Source organism: Falco naumanni, chromosome 4 (genome assembly GCF_017639655.2).
Source record: "Falco naumanni isolate bFalNau1 chromosome 4, bFalNau1.pat, whole genome shotgun sequence".
Taxonomy (NCBI): Eukaryota; Metazoa; Chordata; class Aves; order Falconiformes; family Falconidae; genus Falco; species Falco naumanni.
This window is the reverse complement of record NC_054057.1, coordinates 112,541,197-112,568,999: the sequence shown is the minus strand read 5'-3', so window position 1 is coordinate 112,568,999 and position 27,803 is coordinate 112,541,197. Positions and strand designations below refer to the sequence as shown.

The 27,803-nt window shown below is 40.4% G+C and overlaps 1 protein-coding gene across 12 annotated transcripts in view; it reads left to right on the top strand.

The window, feature by feature from the left end:
• DOCK3 (dedicator of cytokinesis 3) overlaps positions 1-27,803 on the top strand; it is a 224,660-nt gene that overhangs the window by 13,501 nt on the left and 183,356 nt on the right. For all 12 annotated transcript variants that reach the window (XM_040590724.1, XM_040590720.1, XM_040590726.1 and 9 more), the window contains exons 2-5: positions 6,577-6,660; positions 16,795-16,835; positions 19,201-19,256; positions 23,946-24,042. In XM_040590724.1, the coding sequence (XP_040446658.1) occupies positions 6,577-6,660; positions 16,795-16,835; positions 19,201-19,256; positions 23,946-24,042 (278 nt within the window). The remainder of the gene's footprint in view (positions 1-6,576; positions 6,661-16,794; positions 16,836-19,200; positions 19,257-23,945; positions 24,043-27,803) is intronic.

Here is a 27,803-nt window from a genome sequence, read left to right as displayed (position 1 = left end):
GAGTTAAAGAACTCTGTTGGGTTTTTTTGTCATATTGTGCAACTAAAAAAGTAAAACAAAACAAAAGCATGTTCACAGCTGATAATATGAAATACTGTGGGTTTTTCCCCCCAAAGTTAACCCATAGAGTTCATTAAATCTTGACCTCACCAATGTCTTGGAATAAAACACATTTTTTTCTTCTTCTTTAGCATATTGCATCTGTTTCAGCAGCAATGATTAGCGAAACATAATTTAGAGTTGTAGAAGGAAAAGGGTGCACTGTAGACATTGAAACCTCTTGAACTGATTTTGTTTCTCAGCCTGCGTTTAAATTAATACTTCCAATATTGATTGATAAGTCTTGGAGGGTGGGGAGGGAAGGGGTAGGGGAAGGTCTCTGTTCCTTTATCAAAATGAACAAATTACTTATTATGGGGTGAGCTGATACTCTCTATTGTAAATAAAATGTTATACGATGTCAAAATATTTTTGTAGGCTTTACTACAACGTGTAGAAACAGGATGGAAAAAATAGTATATGAGGAGTTATATACCTATGCCAGTTAATTGTGCTGCAAAGTGGTTTTATGTGTATGCTAAGAAAAAATGATATTTCGGGGGAATTAGCAGCTAGATGCTGCATGATCTTTATGTGGGTGTATTGTGCTGGACAGCACTCTGACATTTCCCTGTGCTTGTTTTGGGTTTTCCCACTGCTCATGTAAAAAGAGTGACATATTTGTATTACTATGTTTATCATGTAATTGACATTTGAGAAGAAAAATGATCTGTGGAAACACTGCAACCCAGGTGGGACTGGGTGGGGCAGTTGGGACATAGGAAATTGTGTTAGAAGGAATTAAAAAAGGAAGGTATATTTTAAATTCTACCACAGCAAAAATGAAAGCAGCTCGGTTATTTAGCTGGGCAGCAGAAGGTAGTAATGACACACATGAAATCTAACCTAGCAGTTCCCTAACTGTGAATTGTATTCTCTTTCTGCCGTAAGTGTTCAGGTGAGGTCGCAAATCAATAGGCAGCAACAAGCTATCACTTTGGGACAACAGAAGCTCAGGCTGTGATTCCATAATAACAGTGGGAGAGATCATAGCAGTCCAGCCACATACCCGTCTCATTCAGTGTCCTGCCCCTGTCAGGTGTAGCTGGTGTTTACGGTGCAGTAGCACAGCAAGGTAAGCGTAGGTGATGCTTTCCCAAGGCTGAAGTGCTTTCTGGGTCTGGGACTTGCTGAGCCTAAGGTGGTATGCATCCATTAATTTGCTTTATTTGTTTTTGAACGCGACTGACTGATTTTTATGTTATTTTTAATCACCCACAGCATCTCGTGAGGAGTGTCACAGTTCATGCACTGTGTGGGAAAGTACTTGATTAAATAAAGTCCTGAGCTGTTTCGTTTGACACCGCTCTGCTTTTTGTACTGGAAGGGATGATTAGCAACTGTTCCCTTTTCAACCTCTCAGTTATGCTTTCTGCACCCCTTTCAGCCATCAGTCTTACTAGTAGAGGAGTCCTGTCTTGGTTAATAATTAATCATATAAAACCCCTTATGCAGTCCTTGGTATCTCTCATCTCTCCTCTTTCTATCTTTTCCTGTGCTGCCCTGTCCTTTTTGATGAAGAACACATTTTTGACAAAGGGGAAAGGGGAAAACTGGCACATGGGATTCACTGTGAATTTGATACGCTGCTGTAGATAATTGTGTCTTCCTTTTTCCCCCAACGTAGCGTTCTGCCGTGATGTGGTGGTGGTGTGGGGAGGTGGTGGCTGAGCACTGAGCCTATGACAAATGCTCAGAACAACATTCTGGGGTTTCACTCAGCCTGGTAACAGCAAGGGGAGAGACCAGCGTTTTGCGTGTGAGATGAGGATTGTCATCCCTCATGAAACACCATGTAGATGAACTAAATGGTGTACATCTGCCAGTTCTATTTGCAGTACTTAAGTCCATCTGCAACTGCTTATTACCCTGATATAGCTTGAGTGGCTTCACAAACTTTGTCACTTTTCTAAATGATCAGCTTTTCTGGATCATTTAGAAATACTTTAAACAGAAAAGGCTCTGACAGAGATCTCTTCAGAGCTTGCTGGTCAATCTGTCTTCACTAAGAAAACTGGCTACTACTTCTATTCCGTCTCTCTTGGCTAGTTATTTATCTGTGCAAGTGCCTTCCCACTTCATCACAGCTCAGTTTCTGCACGAGCTTTTGACAGGGGCTGTTTGGGAACATATGCTGTAAAACCTACTGAATTGTATCAACTGGATCATCTTTGTCCACATGGCAAGTGGCTCTGTTGGGTACCCAGCAGTGAGGACCCAGCGAGCTGTGCGCGGAGGCGCTGGCTCTTTCTTGCAGTGCCACGTTTACCTGTGTACCCTTACTCTTTTGAAGCAGTTTCTGCTGGCAACGTGAAGTGCAGCTGCTTATGCTGTGTCAAGGCATGTCCATAGGTGAGGAAAACACTTCTGAATCTGTCCTGTCCTGTATCTTCAGCTTTCCAAACTGTTGTTCTCATTCCATATGCTCTTATATGTTATACCCCCCAGTTCCTTCATACTGCCTGCTACAGCTTGAGAGTAACTGCCTATGTGAATTCGTTCGTGCCTTTCTCATTAATGAGCTAGAGGTGCAGAGGGAGGGTTTACTGTGCCGTGGCCCTCTTTGATGCAGTTCAAGTATGACAGCTAACTGTCACTTGGAGATAATTTCTGGAAGTGGCGCGTGGTGCTTTCTTGGGGCATTCTTCTTGGGCAGAACGCTGGGTTTAACTGCCGGCTGAAATCATGTTTCATGGGGGCGACCTGTGACCCCCTTATAAACCTGAGTGATGGCAAGGGGGATTAATGTCTGAAAGCAGATGTTAAGTATTTCAGCGGTCTGTCCTGGAATCCAAGACGAATCATTCAGGTCTATTAATTGGTGGGTAGAAGCTTTGCTGTATGCCCATTTTGATGTTACTTCTGTGTTCTGGTGATAGAGGAGATGACTTCTGTAAGAAATGATGAAGACTTGTTCATTGATGGGCAGTCTGGAGATGATCTTACACTGTAGAGAATTTCACTGTGGGAAGGATAAAGGCAGTTACTGGAGTCCTCTCTAACTTATTTTCTCCAGAATGGTTAAATTATTCCGTATTTCTCGTACACATTTGTGTTCATATTTTTCAAATAGTACTGCTTAGAAGAACTGTGTACCTAAAAGTGACTTCATAAATAAGATTGAGTTGTATAATGCATTTCTAGCTTAACAAATGTATGATCCATAACTTTGGAAGTAACCTTTGGAATCACATGTCAGACTATAAAATAGTCTCAGACTTCTGGGATTCTGTCATAAACAGTAGCCATTCTTTCTCATTTTGGAGATGATGTGTCCTCTGTCCTCATTAAATAGTTTTAACAAGGCATGATGTGGTGTATTGGGTCCGTTTATTTGGGTTCTTTAATTTTTCCTGACTTTCATCTAGTGTGGTTGCAAAGGCAACTACTCTTGAGATTTGGCTTCTGTTATTTTGAAAGTATCTATATTGCTATTCACATGCCCTATTGATGATTAAAATTGTCAAACAGAAGAGACTTACATAATTTATTGATGACTACAGATTTATCGATGAAGGAATGGTATTTCATGCTGCTGCATTAAAAATGAGGAACATGAGGCAGTGTGTGTGTGTCTTTGTATGAGAACTTATTTTCCAATTGAGAATGATCATCCAGATTCTATCTTCAGCTGATGGGATCAGTTCATATTTGTTCTGTGATTTTTGTTTATGCTTTTTTGACTGGAAAGAAGAGAGCTTTTGCTATCTTTATTAATAGAGCACTCTGAATTCTAAAGAACTGCTTACATATTCATGCAGTAGAGTCCTTATATCAGATTTTCTTTGTGTGACCACTAGAATCCTTTCATAAGTGGACAGTTTGCATCTATAAAGTAACAGATTTGTTAGAATAACATAATGTATTCAGGCTTACAAGAAGTAAAAGTCATTATTCTTGGCCATATTTATAAATCTATTGTATCAGCAACTGGAAAAAAAAGTACTCTATTTTCATGATACCTTTCCTTTAGCTTTCATTCCAAGCGTACTTTCTATTGTTACATAATAGAGAGGTATTTGATGACCAAAGAACTAATATTTGCATCAAATCCAGTTTCTTTCCTGATGGCATCCTTTATTCCGTAGTTCTCATGGTACATAATTGTTACAGGGAGCCAGCTGTTTGCCCATTCAAACCCCCTAATGCAGTGCTAGCCTGCTGTAATGCTTTTTCAGGTGAAGTGTTGGTTGTTGGACTCGCGTGAGTGAGGCCGGTCAGTCGTTAATCTCGCTGCAATTCCTGCGCTTCTGTCTACAAAACAACTTTTTGTCTACAACCACTAATACTCATGTGTCCCACAACTGGTGTCTCTGTGTCATGATAACCTTGATATGTTCAGAGACGTGGAAAATGGTCTGGAAATTTGATTTAATATGATGTATGTGGTGGTTTTTTTTTTTTAAAAAAAACAACAGTGTGTCTAGGATTACTCTCATAAATGAATATCTTGCTACTGTATTAACATTTATCTGTTTTTCAGTGTTTTCAATAGTAGTTCTTCACCCCGGATTTTTAAAATCCTGTGGGTTTGAGACATACTTGAATTTTCTAGTGTTTTTGTTGGTCTGAATCGAAAGGTCATGTGATTTCAATATAGGACTATTTTGCAAAACAACTTGAAAATAAAAGGTGTTTGTACCTTCTTGTTCTGGTAAAATTGCCTAATTAGGAAAACAAAAAATTCTTTATTTAAAGGATAGTGCTATCTAAAGTCGTGCAGGGGCCGAGAGAAGCCCCTAGAGGTTTGGCTGGCCTGCCAGCGCGGCGCTTGGCAGCTGTCCGTGTGCCTGCACTTTGGGAGAAGCATCGAGTGGTTTTTCTTTGGTTGAAATTCGTGTTTGTTTTCTTCGTGGGTGAAGAAAGAATCCAGAATGCTGACAAGCTTGGTGTTTTTCTTGCATTATGTTGTCTGTGTTACTGCAGTCTGGAGCCAATTGTTACGTTTCTCCTGTCTCTGATGTAAACAAGAATGTAAAACCTCACTTAACTAGTGACTTCTGCTGGGCCCTACCAACTGAGAACAGTTTAGGTTTGTTGGTGGAGTCCCTAATTTTTTTCCTCTTTAATTAAACACTCTGAGTCTCACTGTGGAAGACAAACATTTGATGCGGTTTGATTCTCTTCAGGTTCTTATTCAGGTTCTCCCTCAGACCGGTCTCATCCGTGTGGGTGTTCGCCTGGCATATGTAGTTTGTTCTTTCTTGCCCTTTCCCTGTATGAAATCAGTGTATACAGTTGAAACCGTGTTTTATTTTGGTAGGAGTTTTTTTCTATGCTTTTCTCATTATTTCTGGGAAACTAAAGGTTCAAGGAACGTACTTTGTGGTAGATGGTGCAGGTGGCAGTCCTACTTTCCAGGGCATCCTTCCCCTGGACTTCAGACTTTCTGGTTAACTCCTTTAAGTTCTGCACAGGGAGGCTTTAGTCGACATAAAAAGCTATTCAGGGAGGAGCTGAAATGGAGCTCCACCACACGGGAGCATCTCAGCCGTAGCCGGAGTGTTTACATCTACAGGGGAGCGTTTGCTGAAATGGGAAGAAAGGCCAGTGCCCGCTGGAGATCACTGCCTTGGCTTGGGGAGCTGCCCTTGGAGTGCTGTAGTGTGTAGGTGGTGTGTAGGTATACTCTGTGTCTGAGCACGTATTGGCTTAAAGTACTTGAATGATTCAATTAAATCTGTGCCCGAGCGAGTTCTTAAATGCTGATGAGCAGGCATCATGGGACTGGGGGGAGAGGGACCTTGGCTGCGATTCATCCTTTGTTTTGACATGTCATATTTCAGGTAACTCCCCATGTCCATGTTCCTATTACACTTTGATAGATATGCTTATCATTACACACCTTGATAATTCTTTAAAATTTGTTTTTAAAATTGAGTTTCATTTAGTAATTTTTTTGTTGTATTGTTATTTTCCCTGGTTAATGAAAACTAAAGATACCTAGAAAAATATTTGAGGTATGTCATGTGAGTTAGTGCTTGTGAAAAATACAGGTTCTATATATCTACTTAAATATAATGCATGGTAATACAGTATTTTTGCAGTGTATTAATTGCACGGATGGTACTTGAAATAGTGGCAGCTTGGAAGGCAGTAACTTCTGCAGCTGGCGTCCTGTTACGGGATCTGCGGTCTCGACTGCCTTGTTCCATGGATGGGTTGTGTAGTAGAGCAAGAACTGCGACAAAGCAATCTTTGTATGTAATACGAATCAGAGGTTGGTGACTACAAGCCTCGCTTAATTCAAAAACTCTTTTGAAAAGCCTTGCTTTTATGTTGCTGCTGAGCTTAATTTCTGATAAGGGCAGAATTAAAGACATCTGATGAGGAAAAGTTGGCTGACAGGTTTTCTGGGCAGCTATGTCATAGCTATTTTTATGTGAGGAGTGAGCTTTAAGTGCTATACTTAGAAGAAAAATTCACACAAAGATTCAACCCTCATGTGTGTCTCTCTCTTTTTTCCCCACCCTCTAGTGATATGCAGCTTCCGAGGAGCTGTACCGCAAGGCTTGGTCCTGGAACTAGGTGAAACTGTTCAGATCCTAGAGAAATGTGAAGGTAAGTGTGGTGTCCAAGAAGGAGACCCCGTTTCTGTATAAGAATATACAAATATCTTAACCTAGCAGATTTTAATAAGTTGTTTGGAAATCATGATGCATCAAATCAAAGCATTGAATAAAACCTAATCTGACCCACTTTCTGTAGGAAGGGCTGAGTGCTGTTGGCACTAATCCAGTCTGATAGGGGGTCAGTGTGTTTAAGTTAACCATCTGTCCAGAAAATCTTGAACCCTGACCTGATTGTTGTATTGTAATTGGGTCTTACAGTGAATTTTCATTGTGTAAAGCATGTAATAGTATCTTTTTTACTATATTTTCTCAGTTACTGTTACGTGTTTCAATTAAGTATATCAGTGTTTATTATTTAGGAACATCTGAATGCATGAAAAATAGTACTTATAAAATAGATTAGCAAATCATTTGGGAGCAATGCTGGGAAAAATGTAAAGAATATGGGTGTAGGGGGGATTACATTGCATGTATCTTCATGTGTGTTTTTGTACCTAAAGGAAAATGCCATTGTAAATGTTACAGCTCTAGTTCTTTCTTATGTGGCTGGAGATGGCTGTGTGTGAATAGATTGAATGTCCTAATCCTCCCCTTTATTCACGTGAACAGTGTGATTGCAGTTGTTGTATTTAAAAGGAGAATTATTTTTATCCTAATGTTGAAGCAAGTGATGTAAAACATGCCTATTGAGAAGCAGGTCGACAAGATACATTGTAAGAACGTGTTTCACTATAGTCTGAGGTAGAATAATGTAGCCTTAATCCTGAAGTGTTAAAACAAATTCAGAACCCAGATCCACAAATCTGAATTCCAGATTAACATTCCACAGAGTTTTAGGTTTGTCTTTGTGTTTGTTCAGTTTACATTCATTTTTCATCTCCAGTGTTAATGCTGCTACGCAAACCTTCTGCGTGCTTGTCAGAAGACTGCTTTTCTTCTTCCCGGCTGAGAGCTGTTTTTTTGCTCTTGATGCTTTTTCTTATACTTGGGTGTTTTGTTTGTTTACCTGCTGACTTAACTCCGTAAGAAAGTGACCTCCTGCATGCTTATTTTTCTAGGATAGTAGCAGCTTCTTCACCTACACCTGAAAATTTTTTCCATTGAATGAGACTTTTGCAGTGCTGTAGTGTTGCTTGGTCCATAAGGATGCATGCTGTAAACAGTTAAACCTGCAGGTGATAATGGTTTTAAAAAACCCACATGTGGTGTAAGAGGCTAAGCTTTACTCAAGCACTGAGCGTGGATTATAGTCATTCTACCAGGTCTTGTGAATTAGTACCTGGTGTAAGCTCAGAAAAAATTTACTATTTTGCATAGGCTAGTGTAACTCCAGGGTGTAACGGACAGCAGTCACGGTGTTTTCAAACTGTTTCTGATAATCATGGGAACTTTCAAAACTCTGGGAAATAAAAAACACAGTCTCAAAGGAGAAGTTGCTTGCAGAAACTGCCAGTAGTTTTGAGGATGATTCCTCAAAGACAATTCATGCCAGTCTTCAAATTGCTGGGAAAGGAGGCCCCACACAAAGTTTTCCTGGGTGAAAGGAGGTGTTTGTGCAGAGGAGGTTTTTTGTTTTGTGAGGGTTTGGGTTTTTTTTTAAGCCCTCTATCCTGTCTTTCTGATTGGGATGCCTTTGCCATACACTTTACATATATAAAAGGTTACATTGATTTTGGTAATAACATCTGGAAATCCACAGTGTGCAACTCGCTGAATATTCAGATGGTCTGTGCTGCAGCTCTTTGCATGTGTGAATTATGCAAAAAAGCATACTAAATGTGCAAAGTAGGTTCTTAAAAAAGTAGTCTTCGTTGAAGCATTCTTGTCTAACTGGCCGTTTAACACAGTCCTTGGATTACCTTGGAAATTTAGGATAAAACATACCTCATTTTCTACTTCTGCATTATTTGCTGGGGATTTGTTTGACCAGACAAACTGGATAAATTAATGTTAACCCGTTCAAAGAAGGGTCAGGACTGTGGGAGTCAACAGAAGATTTATTGCTCTTTCAGCTTTGCTTCTTAGAATAGTTTGTGCATAATTCTCTACAGCAGGGACTGTGCTGTCTGGGTTAAAAGGATTCACATAACACAAACCTTCTAGTGATGTGAAGAGTGATTTCTGGAGACTTGCTGAAGAATTCAAGGCTGATGAAAATTCAAATACTAGCTATGCTTCTGAATGTGCTCATTTTTAATCATAATTTACTGAATAACTGATATTATTACAAAAAACCACTTGGTCTTTTGTAGTGACTGGTGTAAAAAGCAGTCACTTTTATTTAGAGCGATTGAATTAGAGTAGGGTATTTTCTACATCAAGTTCTCGGGTACCTCTACAGCTCATTTTTATTTATATTTTCAGAGTAAAGGAGCAGATATATATATACACAGATGTATATGTACACATTTTTGTCTTTTTAATGCTAATAAGCACGAATACCAATTAATAACACATTTTTTAAAAGTCTTTTTTATTGTGGTTGTCTATGCATTTTGTTTTAAATAAAATGCAATGAAATAGTTGTCTTTATTACTATGGATCTTGTTTATGTGCTTGAAATTGGAACTTCTGAATTTCAGTCAGTTTGTGTGCCTGCCACTCTGCCTGCTTCCATACCAGGCTACAAATGTCTAAACCACTGTTTTCTGACTGTTTAAACCTGACAAACACTACCCACCCCCCCCGTTCAGTCTGACAAGGTTCAAGCCCATGGGCTAAGTGTCTGCCTTTCTTCTAAGTTACCAAAAGCTCCATCCATGTTTTCATCAAATGTGCTGTCTCTGAAGCATGTGATGTTACTAGGGTGGTTTTATACTTACTGCTTGTACAAAGGGCCCTGAGATCCCTGACTGGTCGCACTCAAAGATTAGAAATATTCTTCAAGATGCCAGTTGTACGTATGCTTGGCTTTCACAGCTTTCCTTTCTCTTTGTTCCCCTCTCTGAGCCCTTCCACTTAAAATCTTGTCGCTGAGAGAGAATTGAAACAGCAAGCGGTGCTCTCTGCTTTGCATGCCATGCATTGAGGAGGTGAAAGGGTATGGCTATAGTATGCCACCTGTAAATGCTGAGAGAATTTTCTTTTGTCAAGTGACAAGGCATGAGCATACTCATAGTTTGAAATACACACATGGACTGTGTGTTCTAAAGAACACCCTATTTTTCAAGTCATACGTCTGTTGTCCTGCCACTGCCGGTAGCTGTAACTAGTGGCATTCAGAGTAAATTCAAAATGTCTGGTTAATCGCTAGGGAGCAGTTTTCTTTAGATTACAAAAGCTACAACTTCAGTGTGTTTAATTATTACCTTGAGATTCTTATATATTCACTGAAGAAAAGAAACCTTACCGATACCTGAAGCACCAGTTGAAAGAATACTGTCTTACCCGTGCACGTTAGCGACAGTGTTCTTAAGCCTTGCATATAGTATAGTTAAAGTTTCCCTCTGTTATTCCGGCAGTGACAGCGTGGTCGAATGAAAGCTTTCCAGTATTTGGGACACTTAAGCAGCAGATATACTCGCAATTAGGGATTTTTTCTTAATTTTTTGAAGAATTCAGTGTGCTTGAACAGTGATATCTTTGCCCTACAGATGAGTGAGGAATCACACCTCAGAGTGTCGCTGCGGTGGGAGCCGTGCAGGTTTCCTTCCACCTGGAGCCGGGAGCTGACTCACTCCCCGAAACGTGGGTTTACCCTGAGAAAGATGTCTCCAGTGAGACAGCCCTTTTCCTCTTTGCTTTTTTCCCTTTTCATCCCTTTTCCTCCTTGCCTTTTGTGGAGTGTGCCAGTGAAACTGGAGCCTCTTGGACCCACACAGCTGCTGCGGAAGGTCTTGCCTGGCTATTGAAACTGGTCTTTTGGAGCACAGGAGCGGCTTCTTGATGGTCCTCTATTTGGCTAAAGCCAAGATAAAACACATTCTATCTCTTCTGCTTTTGTTGTGGCAACACTGACTGCATTATTAGCATATTCCTGTGGCTCTGCTGGCAGGAGCCGGCTCCCTGACATGGTGTTGGCAGGCTGGCTTGGGTATTCATCTGCTGCTTGTCCTGGCCTGGCACTGCTCAGAGCATCAAGCGCAGAACAGAGTGGTCTTGGCATTGACTTGTTTCGGCATCAAGAAGCTTTTGCTAAGCACTATTGCTGCCCCTCTCCTGGGTCACTTTGAGCACTTTAGCTCTGCGCAGCAGCTTATATGCAGATTAAAAGGCAAAAGCAATTGCTTATTGGCTAGATATGCAAAAGATAGCTTTCCTCCACATCCAAGGGTTTCTCACATTACTGCAGAGTATACTTATTTTTGTAAGGCAAAGGAGGTTTGAGTCCCTGTAGAGGATTCTACGAGCAGTGCTTTCTTTAAGAACAGAGTTTAGCTTTAGGACTTGCCATAAATACTTAGAGTTTATTTTCAGAATTGTGTTTGTCAAGAGATTATATGCAGAATTTATTTTTTCCTACAGTCTGCAGCTGATGCTACTTTATTTAACCTGGATATTTGAGCTTTATTTTTCTAAAAACCAGATCAATACCTTTCAATTAGGACTCTTTTGTTTTGCTGCTACTGAGTGCTCAAAATGGGCTGCCTTTTTCCATGTGGCAGACCTCTCATTGATTAAGTGGAAATCTGAAAAACGTTACAAGGTGGCATTTAGAAAAATCCTGGTTTTGTTCAAGACATTTTCAATTGAAGATCAAAAAACATTGGTAGGTCTTGTAATTGCTCAGATTAAGAGATTGAGATGTGCATGCTTGTCCCAGAGCTCCTTTGGCAATTTAACCAGGATTGCACTAGTGCTGAGGCTTGTGAGTGTGGTACATCTTTGGAAAAGACAGTTTTTCAGTCTGTCTAAGAATATGCAGGTTTCTGTCATAAGCTTCCAAGTTTCTCACGCTGTGAATTTCCACACGTACAGGTGTACTACTACATATGCAGGTGACAGATATATTACTTACCTATGCATTTTTTTTGATAGGTGGTCTTGATATATACATTCACAGTCCATTTTTATGTCCTGCCTCTTCAGAGGCCTTGTTGAATTCCGGGCTTCAGAGGAGCCAAGCAGGAAGCCCGATATCCCGTGTAGCTGAGAGAGCCCTAGAAACAAAGGGGAGGACAGGGCTGCGTTCTTGCCTACGCTGCAAAGTAATTCCGCTTTTGTTACTGGCCTGCAAGTAACCCGCGGTGTGACTGTGTGCATAGACAGTCCGTTATGAAGAAAAGGTTATGAGCAAGTGGTGGTCTTAATGGTCAGGGGGAGCAGGCATAATGGGGTGCTCTTCCTTCTGGTTTTCTCCAGTTTTGCTACCGTGGAAGTAATTCTTCTTGAAGCTCTCGGAGGGATTATTGCTGTGTGGGGTACACAGAGGGCAAGAGCTGTAGATCAGCCTACTCTTCACTTTTCTTAGCTTGTATCAAGTATCATTAGACAGTATTGAAAAGAAGTGGCTGTGAAGGATTGTGTTTTTTCCTGGGTTCTGTGTTTCACCGGAGAAGCGTGAGGTTTAGTGTCTGTGGGAGGTTTAGCTGGAGCGGATCACTGTGCGGTGTGGCTGTACGACCTCAGGTGGTCTGCTTGGTTTGTCTACTACGCTGTGAAGTAGAGTCCACGTAAGAGCAAAGTTGGAGTAGGGCTTTAAGATACAGTGACTTGTCCGGAACATACTTGGAATGGATGAGATTCCTTCAATTTTCTTCTACAGTACTTGGATTAAACCTTTGTCTTGGGCATACTGAGAACGTAAAGTATGACGTATTCAGAATCAGTTGGATTAGGAAAGCGTACGTAATTCCTGCGTGGACAGTGTCTGTTTTACTGAGCAGGCATTATGGCTATCATATTATCAGTTTCTTTAAAACGAACAAACAAAAAGCTTTGCACCTTCATTCATCATCGGTGGCTTTGTCGTGACACTTACCCAGAAGTAGACACGGATGGACCCCCCGGCTGCGTTCACCGCCAGCCCCTCACAGACTGCCAGACCTAGCAGTGCTTTCTCCAGCTGGGTGTGCTGTGGGGTAGCCGTAGGCTTGCCCTATACTCACTGCCTGGCTGATCAAAGAGAAAAGGGGAAGAAAATAAAAAAAAGTAATTTGCTTGCGGTGCCGTTTGTATCATTGGAGGTATTTTTGCCTGTTCTAGAATGTCTTCATCGTTTTATCTCCTTTGACTATGGTGCAATATTTGAAATTCATCAGCCATGTTTAGTGTTCTCCTCCCTATCCTGAATAGGACATTATTTAGAACGGTGCTTCTAATAGGTTTATTTTTGGTTTTTTTGGTTGGTTTTTTTTTTTTTTTTTTTTTTTTGTTGTTTAATAGCAAAATACATTATATGGTGTGGAATATCCTTTTATCCTTTTGGCTGTTTCAGGTCAGTGGTCCTAGCTGTGCTCCTTCCGAACTTCTTGTCTACTGTTAGCCCGCTTGCTGTAGGGGCTGCGCAGGGCAGTGATGTACCACGGCTGTTCAGCAACAGCCAAAACATGGATCTCTTACCAGCAGTGTTGTAGCCACGAATCCAAAACACAGGGCCAGACAGGTTGCTGTGAGGAGAGTTAACTCCATCCCGGCCAGACCCAGCACGGTGATACTTCTTTTTGAAAAATAGAATTATGTGTCTTCCTTTCCCTAGGTTGTCCACTAAGTCAAGCGGTTTGAGAATGTTCTCAGCTGTCAGAAGGGGCTGCGTTGCATGCATGAAGCACAGTCGTTCTCTGCAGAGGTGTTAGGTGTTGCAGCTCTGGTCTTGTACCTTAACTTCATCTGTCCTCAAATTCGTATTAGTTACTGATAATTACTAGACAGTTAATCTGTTCAAATAGCAGATACTTGGGATTGTTGTTTCATGTTAACTTAGTAACAAAATTGTTGTCACTTCATAGTTTTCCTGCTCCATGTTTTTCTGCTTCTTAGTTTTAAATCCCATCTTTTTCACCATTTCCTTGAAGTCAATACCCTTTAAAGGCAATGTGTTACTAGAAAATGAATGCCATAATTCTAAAGTACTAACAATTATTTGTAGTACAGTAACGCCTAAAAAGTTAGTCAATGTTGCAGCCTAGCCGTATAGTGCATGTTGTGATCACAGTTAGCTGAGCAGCTGCCTGGATTTGATGACTGCCACGATTAAATCCTCCAAAATAAGTGTTCTTTAAAATATATTAGATCAAAATTAAACTCTTTAAGACTAATTCCAGAATGCAGTTTTAGTTCATTTTAGTGAATAATATAATGCAGATGCAATTTTCTAAAAGTACTTTTTAAAAAAAGCATTGTACCTTTTCTCATAGCTTTTACTTTGTGATACAGAATGAGTTTTTAGTAATGTTCACTGTAAGCAAATAAGGAATTACATTTTACAATTCGGTGCTTTCAGGTTCCTGGTGAGCTCTTCTTTCTATTTTATCTTGCTTGCATAGAGTTGGAGGAAACATAAAACGGAGAGAGAAAGCTGATTCTAAAAATATTATGCCACACTGAAAAATAAAAAAAAAAAGGAAGGAAAAGTAATATCTGGAGAGCACAAGCTGCAAGATTAAAGGGGAATATACTGGTTTCCAAATGTATAAAAGTACTTAAAGGGAAGTCATAAAAATGTTTCCCGTATTTTCCAAAAAAACCCCCACCCCTGGATGCAGATAGCAGCAAAGGAAGTTCAGGTTCTAAAGTATATGTATGTTGTCTGAGCCACTGAAATAGGTTGCCCCGGGAGGATTTGCCATCTCCACTTGACATCAATATTCTAGATTTTCAGGTACTGTACCAAGCTGTTACTGTTACATGCAATTTTCTTGGCTGATGTTGATCCATGGAAGAAACTTCTAAAAAGCCGCCTGTGCATCACCACCACTTTCAAACTGCTATGTGTGGAGTAGCAGAAATGTACTGTTTCCTTTGAATCCTGTGCAGAAATACCTTGGAATCTAGGTTTTGTGGCAGATCTGTGGATCACTTTCCACAGACTGGAAGTGCTGTGTTACTCGGTCCTGATAATAAGTTACTGAACGCTGCTAAAAGCAGACTAAACATCTGTGAGAAATTTGGAGGCATTGCTTGCCTGAGCTAGGTGATTTCTCAAGGGTTCTTCCAACCCTCTTGTTTACAACTCTGTGAACACATACTTTTTTAAGCTTTGAAGATTTATTCTGGGATTAAGAACAGGAAACTCAGAATTAAGGTAGTTTTTTGGAAGTGTTTCATTCCCTACCCTGCACATCTAAATCGTAAGACACTTGCTTTATTAGGTTTTGTTCTTTTACAGTTCTATTCATAAACTTAGATAAAACGCTTTTCCCCATATTTACCCAGAAGCTTGCCATTCTGTTTGTCTTAAAGCTTAAAATGTATGTTCATGTCTAAGGTACAGAGTCTACAAATGTAAAAGTTAGCAGCATGCTGCATTTAATTTTGGTAACAATGAATCACAGGATAAAAGCATTTATTTTTTTGTGACCTTAAAAATATGTAACATCTCTTACTCAAAAGCAGGTGTTGCAGGCACAGTTGTGTGGGGTTTTAGAAACTACTCATTTTAAGGATCTGTGTGTTGTTTGTGCATATGTTTATATTGATATGATTGCCATGAAGTTTGATCAACTAAGAAATAAATTGAAAACATTTTTTTTCTTTTGAATGTAAGTATTAAGTCATGGGGAACTAAATCTTTGTGCTATGTCCTATTTTAATGAGACATTTGTGTAATAAGGAACATAGTATGGAAAAAAGTAAAACCTAAGATTTGCAAATGTCTGGAATTCATCAATTATTTTCTTTTTATATTAACTCAGATTTCATTAAAAAATAATTCAAGACTAGCAGGTTGTCATTAAAACAAAATCAAGGCCCTCTTCCCACTTCTGAGCCTCTAAATGAGACTTGGGTCATAATTCAGCCAAATGTGAAGCCCTTTTTCTGAGAGGGACAAAATACACAGTTATTCGTTCTGTCCTTCTCTATTCTCCATAACAAGTACCAACAGGCCCTCCTAGTGCTCTTTTGAACGCTGCAGATACTGCGTTGTATCTGGCCTCTGTTGGGGGGGGGGGGAGTAGGAAGTTGCTGGAAAAAATAGAGGAATTTTTTGTGGAAAGTGGATTTAGATCATGTAGAATTGTGGGGGTTTGGCAGTCTGGGGTTGCTGCCAGCCTGTGCACTGGGCTGCAGGAGGGTGATGTGCGGCGATGGGACGCGCTGGTGGCCGGCGGTGGCCCCGTGCGCTCGCCGTCGCCGGTGCTCCTTGGGTGCCAGGCTCAGGTCTGCGTGGTTGGCTCCGCGCGCCGGGGCTGGGCGCTGCACCAGCTACGGAGAGCCGCGCGCTTTTCGCACGATCCGAAGCAGTGTGATGTGCCCTACGGCGCAGAGCAGCAGCTCGTGGGCACGATGGCTGGCTGAGCCGTTCCCCTTCACCGTCAGGCCAGACGGTGCTCTCCGCCTTTTCCCTGACGAATCTTGCATGGAATGCCATCCCCTTCACCTGTGTAACACAGGAGCAATCGGGAGGTTCTGTTTAGCTGGTGGCTCTTGCAGCTTTAGTTTTTACTCCTGGTACGTTATCCTGACTGGGGCTGCTAATAGGTGGGGATACAAGAAGAATAATTGGGTTGGTGAAATTAGATTCCAAAGTCTGTTCTCCAGTCTCACAGACATACATAAGACCAGACGTATGCAAAGAATTTATATTTGTTTAAACAGTACTAGAAATGTATGGTAGTGGCTTTTCCCGTCTTTAAAAGGACAGGGTTTTGAAGTCTGGAAATTTTAAGATAAATGCTCTGAAGAGACTCATGTACCAGCATGTGAGAGAAGCGTTCGGCACAGATTCCTGCATGGGCGCTGAGTGCGGGTGTGAAACCCAGTGAAACCACTGGGGCTAATGGTTATGACTGGTTGGAATAAACAGAAACTTTCTAGGTTCTTAATTGCTTGTCAGCGTTGCAGAGCAAAAGAATAGCTATAATAAAAATCCTAAACCAAAACAAAAAGCCCTTTAAAGACTTTTGCCTGATGTGAGGCACAGCTGGTTTTTGAGATGATTTCAGTAACTGTGTAGTTTTCAGTTTGCTTCTGTGTAAAGTGAGCAAGGCCACAAATTAACATAGTGTGTTTGATCTGGTTGTAGGGTGGTACAGAGGTGTTTCCATCAAGAAGCCAAATGTAAAGGTAAGTGGGGATACATGTTTTCAATCTAGTGGGAGATTATACGTATCTTTCTGTGGCAACTCAATAAACTTCTCATTTTCCTTACCCTTAGGGCTTTACTTCTCCAACTTTTTTCCTGTGGGGGGATTGGCTGTATTTTCTAAGTTGAAAGTGTGATACTCATTAATCACCCAAAGGATCAGAAACTTTACTGACATGTAACATGTAATCTTTCCAACATTTATAAATCTTGTTCAATTTGATTCTCTCCACCCTACTCCCCTAAGAAAAGCATAGGTGGGTGATCATGCACTGCTGAAGTCAGGATTTTTAAAGAACACATTTAATAATTTGCATTACTAATTGAGGGAACTTCAAAAAAGTCTGATGAAAAAGGTTATTGTAAGTTTGTTCTTTTTTCAGATATTTACAGTTGAACCACTGCATTTAGTTATTCTCCAGTCATATCCCTTTTTGCTCTTGGAGAACTTTTTTTGACTGTTAGGAATTTTTTGCGAATGAGTGCATATTTTTGTGAATGTATGTATCCAAACATGTAAATAATTTCTTCTATGTAAGCATCACTTCATTGTCTTTTGGTTTAAATATAGCTTGTATTGATTTTAAAAGGAAAGAGGACCGAATTCCTCATGTTTACCAGTATTACGGAATAACTATTACCTGTGTTACGTTCTCATGACTATGATACTCTTTTAATGGAAAAGCCTACATTCTTTGTGTGTGTGTTGGTACATATGCTGCCTGCACATCTGTTCGGTTTTGATAGGAAAGCCCTTCAAACCTCCCTTGGTTTCTTAGGTAACCAGCACAGGATCACAGAAATAAACAGCATTAACTGGAAGTGAACCAATCAAAAATGAAAAATGAAGTAGCATTTCTTCCTTTTCCAGATTTTCTTGTGGCTGAAAGTATGCACATCTACTTTTTTCCTCTGATGAAACTATTCCTGTTAGATTAATCTTTTTTCCTTGTGCCATTTCTCTTTACTGTGAAAAAGAAGGAATTTTTCTTAGTGTTTTGAATAATTTTTTACTTAGTATTTCTTTCAAAACACCCACCCCTCCCTCCCCCCCCCCCCCCCCCCCCCCCCCCCTAGATTGTACTGTCTAAAGCTCTAAAAATGTAAAGCCCACACTTGATTACTGACGTTTTTGCCAGAGGCTGTCAACTGGTTTTTAGCCTGAAGATGTCCCGTGCTGATCCTGCATCCCTGCTGAAGTGCAGGCTTCCTGTTCTTATGTACAGAGTTTGCTGCAAGGATTCAGGGCCGTGTGTTTTACAGAGATAGTGGAACACGAAGGAGAGTTTGGTTTAAATTGCCTCTTTTCCCCATGTCTCATCGCCCAAGAATGCAGTGGCACTGGGAAGGTTAGAATCCAGCCCTCTTGGGAACAGCAAAAGGCAAACCTCGGGAGCCATCCCAAGTGGGTTTAAACAGCTTTTTGTTGCAAGGAGAAGGGAATCTGATAGCTCCAGCCTGTGCAAGTAATACAGTACTTCTTTCTTTAGTGAAAACCTGGCATGGGGTCTAGACACAAATTTGATGGTAGGCTTTTAGTGTTGTGGTTTTTGGGTGGTTGTTGTTGTTGTTGTTTTTTAACCTCTGTCCTTGTCACCTAATGAAAGGTAGCACACCGATACAGAAGCCTGGTCTGGGTGCACAGTGGTGCTGTGCTGCAGCCTGCATGACAGCCACTTTCCTGGCTGCTCCGGCTGGCCGATGTCTCCCCAGTAGATATTCCTGGTAGCTCCATCTGTGACTCTTCCTTCCTGCTGACTGCGGCCATTCACTGAGCTCTGCCTGCTTGGCACAGCTTTCCCCACCTGCCTCTCACCTCTTGGTGGGCTATTGGGCTCACACAGTCTTTGCAGTAGGAAGACAGCTAACTAAACCTAAATGTTTATTTTTAAATCAATCTTCTCCCTTCCAAGGCAGCTGTGTAGGATTAGGGTGATACCTTTTGTTTTGGTCCTAGTTGACTTACCCACGATTTTTATACCGAAGCATGTGTCCCATACCAGCCGTGTTTCTGAACACTTCAGGGTTTTGGGGGAATGGAAAGTATTCAGCTTGAGTCTTTGTATGAGAATTTTATTGAACAGATCTGAAAAACTTCCTTATTAAGAAATTGACCTTTCAGGATGGAGGTTTGATTCAGTGTGCTGTCCTGTTCTAAGGTGGATTAAAATGATCAATTGTGACTAACTTGAATGTTGACTTTTGACTGTGGCAGCTTCTTTGACACACTGGTGGGGTTTTTCTTTTACAGTTATATTAGCAATTATTTATTGTGGCTTAGGATATAAATGCTAAAAACTGAAAATGTATTTGTTTAACGTAAAGACTTTTTTTTTTCTTTTGCAGGGGATTTTTCCTGCAAATTATATTCACTTGAAAAAGGCAATTGTCAGTAACAGAGGGTGAGTATTTTTCCTTCTTTCTAAGAAGCTGCAGTGCTTTTCATCTAGAAAGGAATCTAAGAAATGGTTATTAAAATCCATAGAGCGGTTTTAGTGCTTTGTGTCTTCTGTTGGGTATTAGGATTTGAGAGTTAAATGTAATTCTGCAGAGCTTTGGGGTTTCTTTGTTTTTTAATGTAGCAAGAATCAATTATCTTGGTTACTCCTGTTCACTTTCGCTCATAAAATTGTAACTTCAGAGGTATTATCTAAAACATGCATTTTAAAGAACTCTGGTTTTCATTTCTGCTTGTTTCTTCACTGGCAAAATTCTGTATGCTCCTGTTTGTTACGGAGGCACTGGCATGTTGGCAGCCCATGTTGTTTATCAACAGATTTTCACTGAGACATAGCTGACAGTGTGACTTAAGTTACCTTGAAACTTATCAAAAGGATCCAACTCTCCACACCTCAAGCCAAAAAATTACTGAATTATACTCTGCTGAAAATATTTTACTTTCACTGTCTTTATAGATAACTCGTGGTTTGCTAGAGGTAGGTTTAATTTAGTTAATGTGAGTAGCAGTACTAACGGTGACATAATGTCAGATTTTACCCAGTGTGGGCTCTATAACCTGCAAAGCTTCCTGCGAGGTTGACTGACGTGCCTGAAATCAGTGTCTTGTGCCTTCACCGCTGCTTTTACCTGCATATTTGAGGTTAAGGCTGCTGCAGGGAAATGTAGAAGTACAGCATTTCAGACAGTGACCCAAGGCAACAAAGGAAATATGGAAGATAAAATGTATAAAAAGTCATCTAGTGAAGTACCTGTAGAAAAATGTGACTTACAGTTGTGGATTGTGTGTTTGTCCTCAAAGGGACTGATTGAAGATTGTAAGGGCAACTGTAATTACTGATGCTTGATAACTTTGGGGTGTAATAAAATTATATGTATTGCATAGAGCGACTACTCCTGACCTGTCGTCGCCTTAGGGGAAAGACCAGTTTCCTGTAACCTGTAGTTAATTAGTATTTGATGTTAGTTCAGAATTTGTAAAGGGTAACCAGTTCAGGATACTGAACTTCAGATACTTACTAGGGAAGCTGATGTACTTTTTAAAAAATAAGTATCAAAGACTGGTATCCCAATTGATACAACAGAATGTAATACAGTTCTGAACCAAAGAAATTCTGTCCTTGTATTTAAGAATATATTCAAAGTGTCAACTTAAGCGTTTATGGAATAACAGCATGTGTGGTGGTTTAACCAGGGGGGTGGCTGGACACCACGCAGCCGCTGGCTTCGTCTCTGCGCACCCCCACAGTCGGGGGGGGAGCGAACTGGGAAAAGACAAAAGTAAAACTTGTGGGTTGGGGTAAAGACAGTTTAATAGGACAGAAATGGAAGGGAAAATAATAACGGTAAAAGGATATACCAAAAAAGTCATGCACAATGCAATTGCTCGCTGCTTGCCAAGTGGTGCCCAGGCAGTTCCCGGGCAGTGGCCCCGGCCGGTTTCCTCCTGGTTTGTGCACTGAGCATGATGCCATGTGGTGTGGAACTGGAACATCCCTTTGGCCCGCTGGGGTCAGCTGTCCTGGCTGTGTCCCCTCCCAGCAACTTGTGCCCCTCAGCCTACTGGTTGGTGGGGTGAAGTGAGAAGCTGAGAAGTCCTTAACTTAACGTAAACATTGCTTAGCAACCTCTAAACCATCAGCATGTTATCAACATTCTCGTCCTAAATTCAAAACACAGCACTGTGCCAGCTACCAGAAAGAAAGCGACCTCTATCCCAGCCAGAACCATGACAGCGTGGCGTGTAGTGTTCTCAGATTTGAGTCATAGACCCAGTGAAATGCCATTAACATGTGGGTATAACGGAGGCAGTGCAGGTTTATAGGAATGCAGAGCATCAAATTCACATGGTTCAATGTAGTCCAGATGTGCGTTCTCTTTAAACCCAGCCATACTGTTGAAGGACAGTCTTCCAAAGTGTTTTATTATTCACTGATGCCAAAAGTTTTAAAATCTATTTCTAAAAATAACCTTTAGAATAACATATTTCTTCTTTGGTTTTGATTTTTCCTCACATATTAGTTATTTTATTATGTAATTCCTTTCATCCTTTAATTTTCTGCAGTTTCTTAAAGGGTTGTAGAACTATTTGAGTCTGTTCCCTGTAGTGGCATTTTACAAAGATCTGAAGGGAACTGAATTTTCAGCTAGAAATGCTTGCACCATTGTTTTTAATGGTGCTAGTGTCAAGCAAACTTTTGATGCTATGTACTAAATGCAGAATTTTTGTTTAACCCTTGAAATGATCTTTAAATATGAGCTAAAGAAGAGGTGTTGGGATTGTGATCATATTCTTAGTGTCATACTTCAGATCACAAGCATGCTCTGTGGAGATTTGTTAAAATATTAATTGAGATTTTTCTGGTCTTACTGTGGCCACGTTTTGGAAAAAGGAAAAACAAAATCCAACAAAAATAAACAATGCCAAAACAAAACAAAAAACCAACAACAACCTCCGCCCCAAAAAACTACCAAACCCACCAAACCAAAATATTGCAGGAGTAGACTAGAGCGCAATCTCAGGTGCCAAGTGTCTGTCAGTGTTTCAGTTTCTCACAACAAAATGTTGGAACGACAGGGTTGTTGGCGTAATAATAGATAAAAGATTTGTGATCTGGTTTAGTCTGCTGGCATGTATGTATATGAACCGGTGCTTTCCAGTCGCAGCTTTAGCGGGTTGATTGCATACTTAATGTGACTATGGCAGGTTTGTAAGATGGGCATGTTTCTAAAATGTGTATATTTTGGATCTTAATATAAGGTTTACTTACGTCATTGAGGTTAATAAGGGTGGTCTGGTAGCTTGGAAATGGGGAATTGAAGGTTTTGTTTGGTAAGTGTTCTGCTTCAAGAATACATGGAGACATACAGTGACTTGACTTCATCATCCTCTCCCGCATCATTTGTTACTTTTGGCTTCAGCTAATGTGGCACAATTATTTGCAGTAAGAATTTTCAAAAGGGAAATAATGCTGCATGTTGCATTTTTTAATGATTAACTGTGTTCTCTTTAAAAAAGAAACAAACCAACCCAAAAAAAACCACCTTTCAGAATTAATTACATCTCATTGTTCATATATTTACTTGTTAGCACTCACTTAACTCTGCAAAAAGGACAGAAGAAATTGTTTAAAGTCGTTATGGAATGGGAAGTTTGCAGCTTCTCTTCAGGAGGATTTCAGAGCAGCTGTACTGCTCAGGAGGAGGGGGTCCGTGTCCGTGGTGGCCGCTGGGCTGCCGCGGGGGCTCTTACGTGATGCTACTAGTCCCAAACCGCGTCTCGAGCCAGTGTATTTCAGTACCACTTCTTTGGGGTCTATGGAGAACTTTTCCAGTGTGGTGTGTTTCAGAAATGTGATGGGTTTTTTTGGTTTCGGTGTGTGTTTGCTTTTTTTTAAATTCTGCCTGTTTTTTTTTTTTTTAAAACTTGCTGAAAGAGCAGAAGCTTGAAATTGACCTTGTTTTTACAGTGTCTTGACACTTGTTTCAGTAACAGCATTGGACGTGGTTCAATGAAAGAGCAAGTCAAGGCACTAATGGATTGGATAATATAATGATATTAAAATACATTCATTAGAAAGAGAGACCTGTGCTTGGCTGGCATGGACCTGTTGGTTCGGGTCCAGAGGAGAGGGCCGTAAAAATCGTCAGAGGGAATGGAGCACCTCTCCTATGAGGAAAGCCTGGCACAGCTTGGGTGGTTCAGCCTGGGGACGAGAAGGCTCCAGGGAAACTTTACTGCAGCCTTTCAGTATTTAAAGGGAGCTTATAAGAAAGTTGGGGGCAGACTTTTTAGCAGGGCCTGTAGCAGTAGGGCAGGGGTTAATGGTTTTAAACTAGAAGAGGGTAGATTCACACTAGATATAAGGAAGAAATCTTTTATGCTGAGGGCTGTGGAACACTGGCACAGGTTGCCCAGAGAGGTGGTAGATGCCCCTTCCCTGGGAACATTCAGGGCAAGGTTGGACGGCGCTCTGAGCAACCTGATCTAGTTGAAGGTGTCTGCTCATTGCAGGGGCATCGAAATGGGTGACCTTTAAAGGTGTCTTCCATCCCAACCTGTGCTGTGATTCTCCTTCAACGGGTATGGAGCACCTTGACTACAAGGGGATAAGTCCTGTTCTTTTGGTTAGAGGATAGGTCGCTTGGGTTTCATAAGCAATATTGAAAAATTTGTCTGGATAGGCAAGGTAAATAGATGGTAGATCTTTTGGGTAGTTGATGATACTGGCCAGTGTATTAATTCGAGGGGAAAAAAAGGGTTGGACTGGTTTAGAAAAAAGGGACACAAACTGCGAAGGCACACTTTACAGGCAAGTTAATTTAACATGCTGTAATCATGAAAAGTTTTTCGTTGCCCTTGATTAGAATGAAATAATTTTCAACAGGTAACTTGGAAATGCATCACATAAGCTGATTCACGTGGAATGTAATGGAGGATCAGTTGATGTTACTATGGAGTTACTTCAGTGTTAATGATGAGAAAACGTTCCTCTTAAGATATTTTCCTTTATGTTGAAAAAATTCAAACAAGTTCAAGTTCTAGCATTTTACAAATTACTGTGCTGACATTTATTTCTTTTTCTACCTTTTCAATGGTACCTTTCCTAACTTTTTCCCATCTTCTTGTATAGGCAATATGAAACAGTTGTGCCGCTTGAGGATTCTGTTGTGACGGAAGTCACAGCAACACTGCAGGAATGGGCTGTGCTCTGGAAACAGCTGTATGTGGTAAGAACAGCCCTCTTCTCATTGTACTTTTCCCCAAGATATCTGAGAAGTAATGTTGCTTGCATTTCAGTCCATTAGGACAAAATAGTAACTATAAGAATTGTTAGATTCATTTTATCTGGCGGGGGGGTTGCTAACTGCAGAATCACTGATCGTGTGAGGTGCATATGGGCCAAGTTGGAAACTTCAGCAGTTTTGAAATCTGCCTTCAGATCTGGAAGCTTCATTGTTTAAAAAAAACCCCTATTTTAGAGTGTTCTTAAATATGTAAGAAATGATGTAGGTGTTTAGTAACACAAAATGGAAGGCTGTAAGTCCCATCAAAGAAATATTCAACACAGTTTGTGAGTGTTTGCTTTAGCATCTAGAGTTTGAAAGAAGAAGAACTTAAAGGTGTTTTTATATGATTGTTTCTTCACTTATTAAAAATAAACACTCAAGATAAGTGTATTGAGTTTCATACTTACCTGTTTCATATAATTTTCAGTTGCTGCCACATAATGTCACCTACTTCTGCCTTCATCTTTGTTCTTCTCTTACTTTTTTAATGGCCAAATCCCATGGAACAGCAAATAAAAAACTTGCACATTTGAAAGTATTTTTTTTCTGTTTTTTTTTTCTCTCTCCTTTTAGCTTTTTAGCTTAGCAATTACAAGCTGTAACTGTAGGATTAGGATCAAGAACTGTAGGTGGTATGAGCATGAATTTCTTGTCTTTCCTTACTTAAGAGAAATACCTTTACAGAGAGCTGCAGCAGCTTTGTTTCCTTATGTAAATCTGAAGTGGCAGCAGTTAGATATTGAGGAAATAAAACCAGAAAAGATCCAGTTAAGTGATGAGACTAGCGTATCACTAGCGTAGCCAGTACTCCCTTCAAAAAGCAATCAAGTCTATGATGAAATTAGTTTTACTTTTGTTGCTCCCACTTCTCCTGTGGGGATCATATGACTCTGAAGAAATTTTCTTGGAAAGTAGCATCCAGTCTAATTGGGATGGGTGGGGGGCCATGGTACATGCTATATACGCTTTTTTAATACCACTCTAAAAGCTAGTACTCCTTCTTTTACCATTTCAAATACTTACACCTCTGGTGTATGTGAATAAAGCGATCTTTTCTGTTTTCTTCTTCCTGTAAGATTATCTCTCTCCCCAGTGTCAGATGAAGAAGACAACAGTAACACGGACAATGGTACTGAATTGGAGAAAGGGGAAACATTTTACCTACAAATGAGTTGCACTTCCTTTCTACTAATCTGTTTTGGGTTTATTGTTAAAAGGAGTTCCTTGAGGGAAGGGAGAGAGAAAGCTCTAGCTATAAACTTTCACTTGGTAATTTTCTTTCTGGGACTGCTTTCTGTTCTAGCTCATTATAGTTATTATAACATTGCACACAGCATTATTGTATTCTTAAATAACAGGGCAAAGAATTTACTGTTTTCATGGAACTTTGGAAGGAGGCATGTTTCATGACAAGAAGAAATTGGCAGAGGTTCTGTCTGAGTAAAATAAATCTTGTGGTGTATTTTTACCCAGAAAGAAGATATTTCTAATACAGAGGTAATCACAGAATTGTGTAGGTTGGAAGGGACCTCTTGACATCATCTCGTTCAGCTGTTTTCTCGAGTAGCGTCAGAGCTTGTCCAGGACAGGGTCACTCAGGTTTTGAGTTTCTTGTGAATGGAGACTCCGCAGCTTCCCTGGGCAAAGCTGTCGGTGCTTAATCACCTTCAGTGTTTTCTTATGTTCAGGACTGCTGATGTAGTGGTACCATAGCCATTCTGGTGTGAAAGAACAATCTGTCGTTAGGTAGGTAACAGAAATCTGTCCTATTTACAAACTGTAAATTTGAAACCTGAGGAAGGGTACAGAGGTACACAGATGGATGTGGCAGAGCTGGGATTAGGACTTTATAATTGGTATTCAGGTGAGGAGCTACGCTGTAAGGTCATATTTTAAAATATATTAAGAAACTAAATGGAAGTGCTTGTTGTTGGATCAGCACCAGCAGAAATTTTTATTATTCCCAAACTGTAATAAGAGTCACATAAGAAATCTCATTAATGTTATTTATCATGCTACTGTGCCTAGTCAGCTTTGCAGAAAAGTTTCTTACGGTAGTGAAAGTTCAAATGCCAGTTGTTACTGCAGGTGCTTTCAGTAGGTCAGTACTTACAGGTGGTAACAGTAAGCACTTGGTTATTTAGTAGTACCGCACCGAAGACAACTGCCAAACGAAACGTACAGCACCTCTTAACTTCTCTGAATAGGATAAAATGTTCATCTTGTGCTTTTTGGCAAATGTCTTTCTTGGATTATTGTTTGAAAGACTAAGTTGGTTTCAATTAAAAATGCCAAGAAATTGCTTTAGTAATATTGTTGAGATATGTTGTAAGGCTTGTATTTGCCTTCGGTTAAACAACAAGAACTGGAATGTAATACTCAGGAAGCCTGGAGGTATTAAAACACTGCCTGAAGAGGGATGCTGTGTTGCTTCAAGATAAAATAGCTCAAATGACAAAAAAATTGGAGGGAAGAGGGCAACGGTGGGAAATAGAAGGGCAGGGTGAAGCACAGCTTTTAGAGAGACAGTTGTAGAAAATTAGTTTGTATAAAATATTGCCAATCTTCTTCAACCCCTTCTGACCACAGAGTCCATGCTGTTACTAAGAAGAAACTGCCTGTGGGAAGCTTGAGTAGCTTTGAGTTATAAGAGTTGTGCAGTAACTTTAGTTTGTATGTCTGTGAAATATATATTGGAAAGATTAGCCTGAGTTCACTATACTACACAGGGCTGTGATATCTTTGTAATTTTTGCTGTCAAGGTGAACATGAAGTGATAGTCTTAGCAGGACTAGAAGCTGAGACTGCGCAGAAAGGCGTTTGTGTGCAGGGAGTTCATCAAGGAAGGGCTGTGCCTGAAATGAGTTTGGAATGGAAGGATATAAGGTGTGTGCTCTGCTTTACTGTAATGTCAAGCTTTGCTCTGAGTGGTTGGATTCTGGTATTGTAACCCTGTAAATGATAACAAAACAGTAAGATTTTTGAAAATGCAGGAGGTTTTTCTCATACTGGAAAAGGATTCAAATAAGACTGGTATGGAAGCTAACAGAATTTGTAATTTATATTGGGTCTTTTTGTAGTAATGACGATAACTTAGTTTAAAATTCTATGCGTACCTAAAAAATCACCTCTTTTGTTACTGAGTAATCAGTAATAGAACTTAAAATATTTAATATTTTTAAAGGAGTAAAGATGATACGACTTTTTAGCAGGGCCTGTTGTGATAGGACAAGGGGTGATGGTTTTAAACTACAAGAGGGTGGATTCAGACTAGATAAATGAAGAATTTTTCATGCTGAGGACAGTGGAGCAGTGGCACAGGTTGCCCAGGGAGGTGGTAGCTGCCCCATCCCCGGTGTCATGTTTTAACCCCACCGGCAGGTACTTCAGTGCTCACCGCCCCCTCGCCCAGCGGCACGGGGAGGAGAGTCGGGAAGGAATGTAAAACCCTAGGCTTGAGAGAAGAACAGTTTAATAATTGAGATAGAATAAAACCAAACCAATAATAATAACAGTTACAATGAAAAGGAGGGAGAAGGGGAGAGGAATGAAATCCAAAGGGAAGGGAGAAAAGAAAACAAGTGATGCGCGATGCAGCTGCTCGCCATGCGCTGACCGATGCCCAGCCGGTCCTGGAGCAACAAGCTGCAAGCCCCAGCCAGCCCCCCCGTTTATATACTGAGCGTGATGTCCCATGGTAG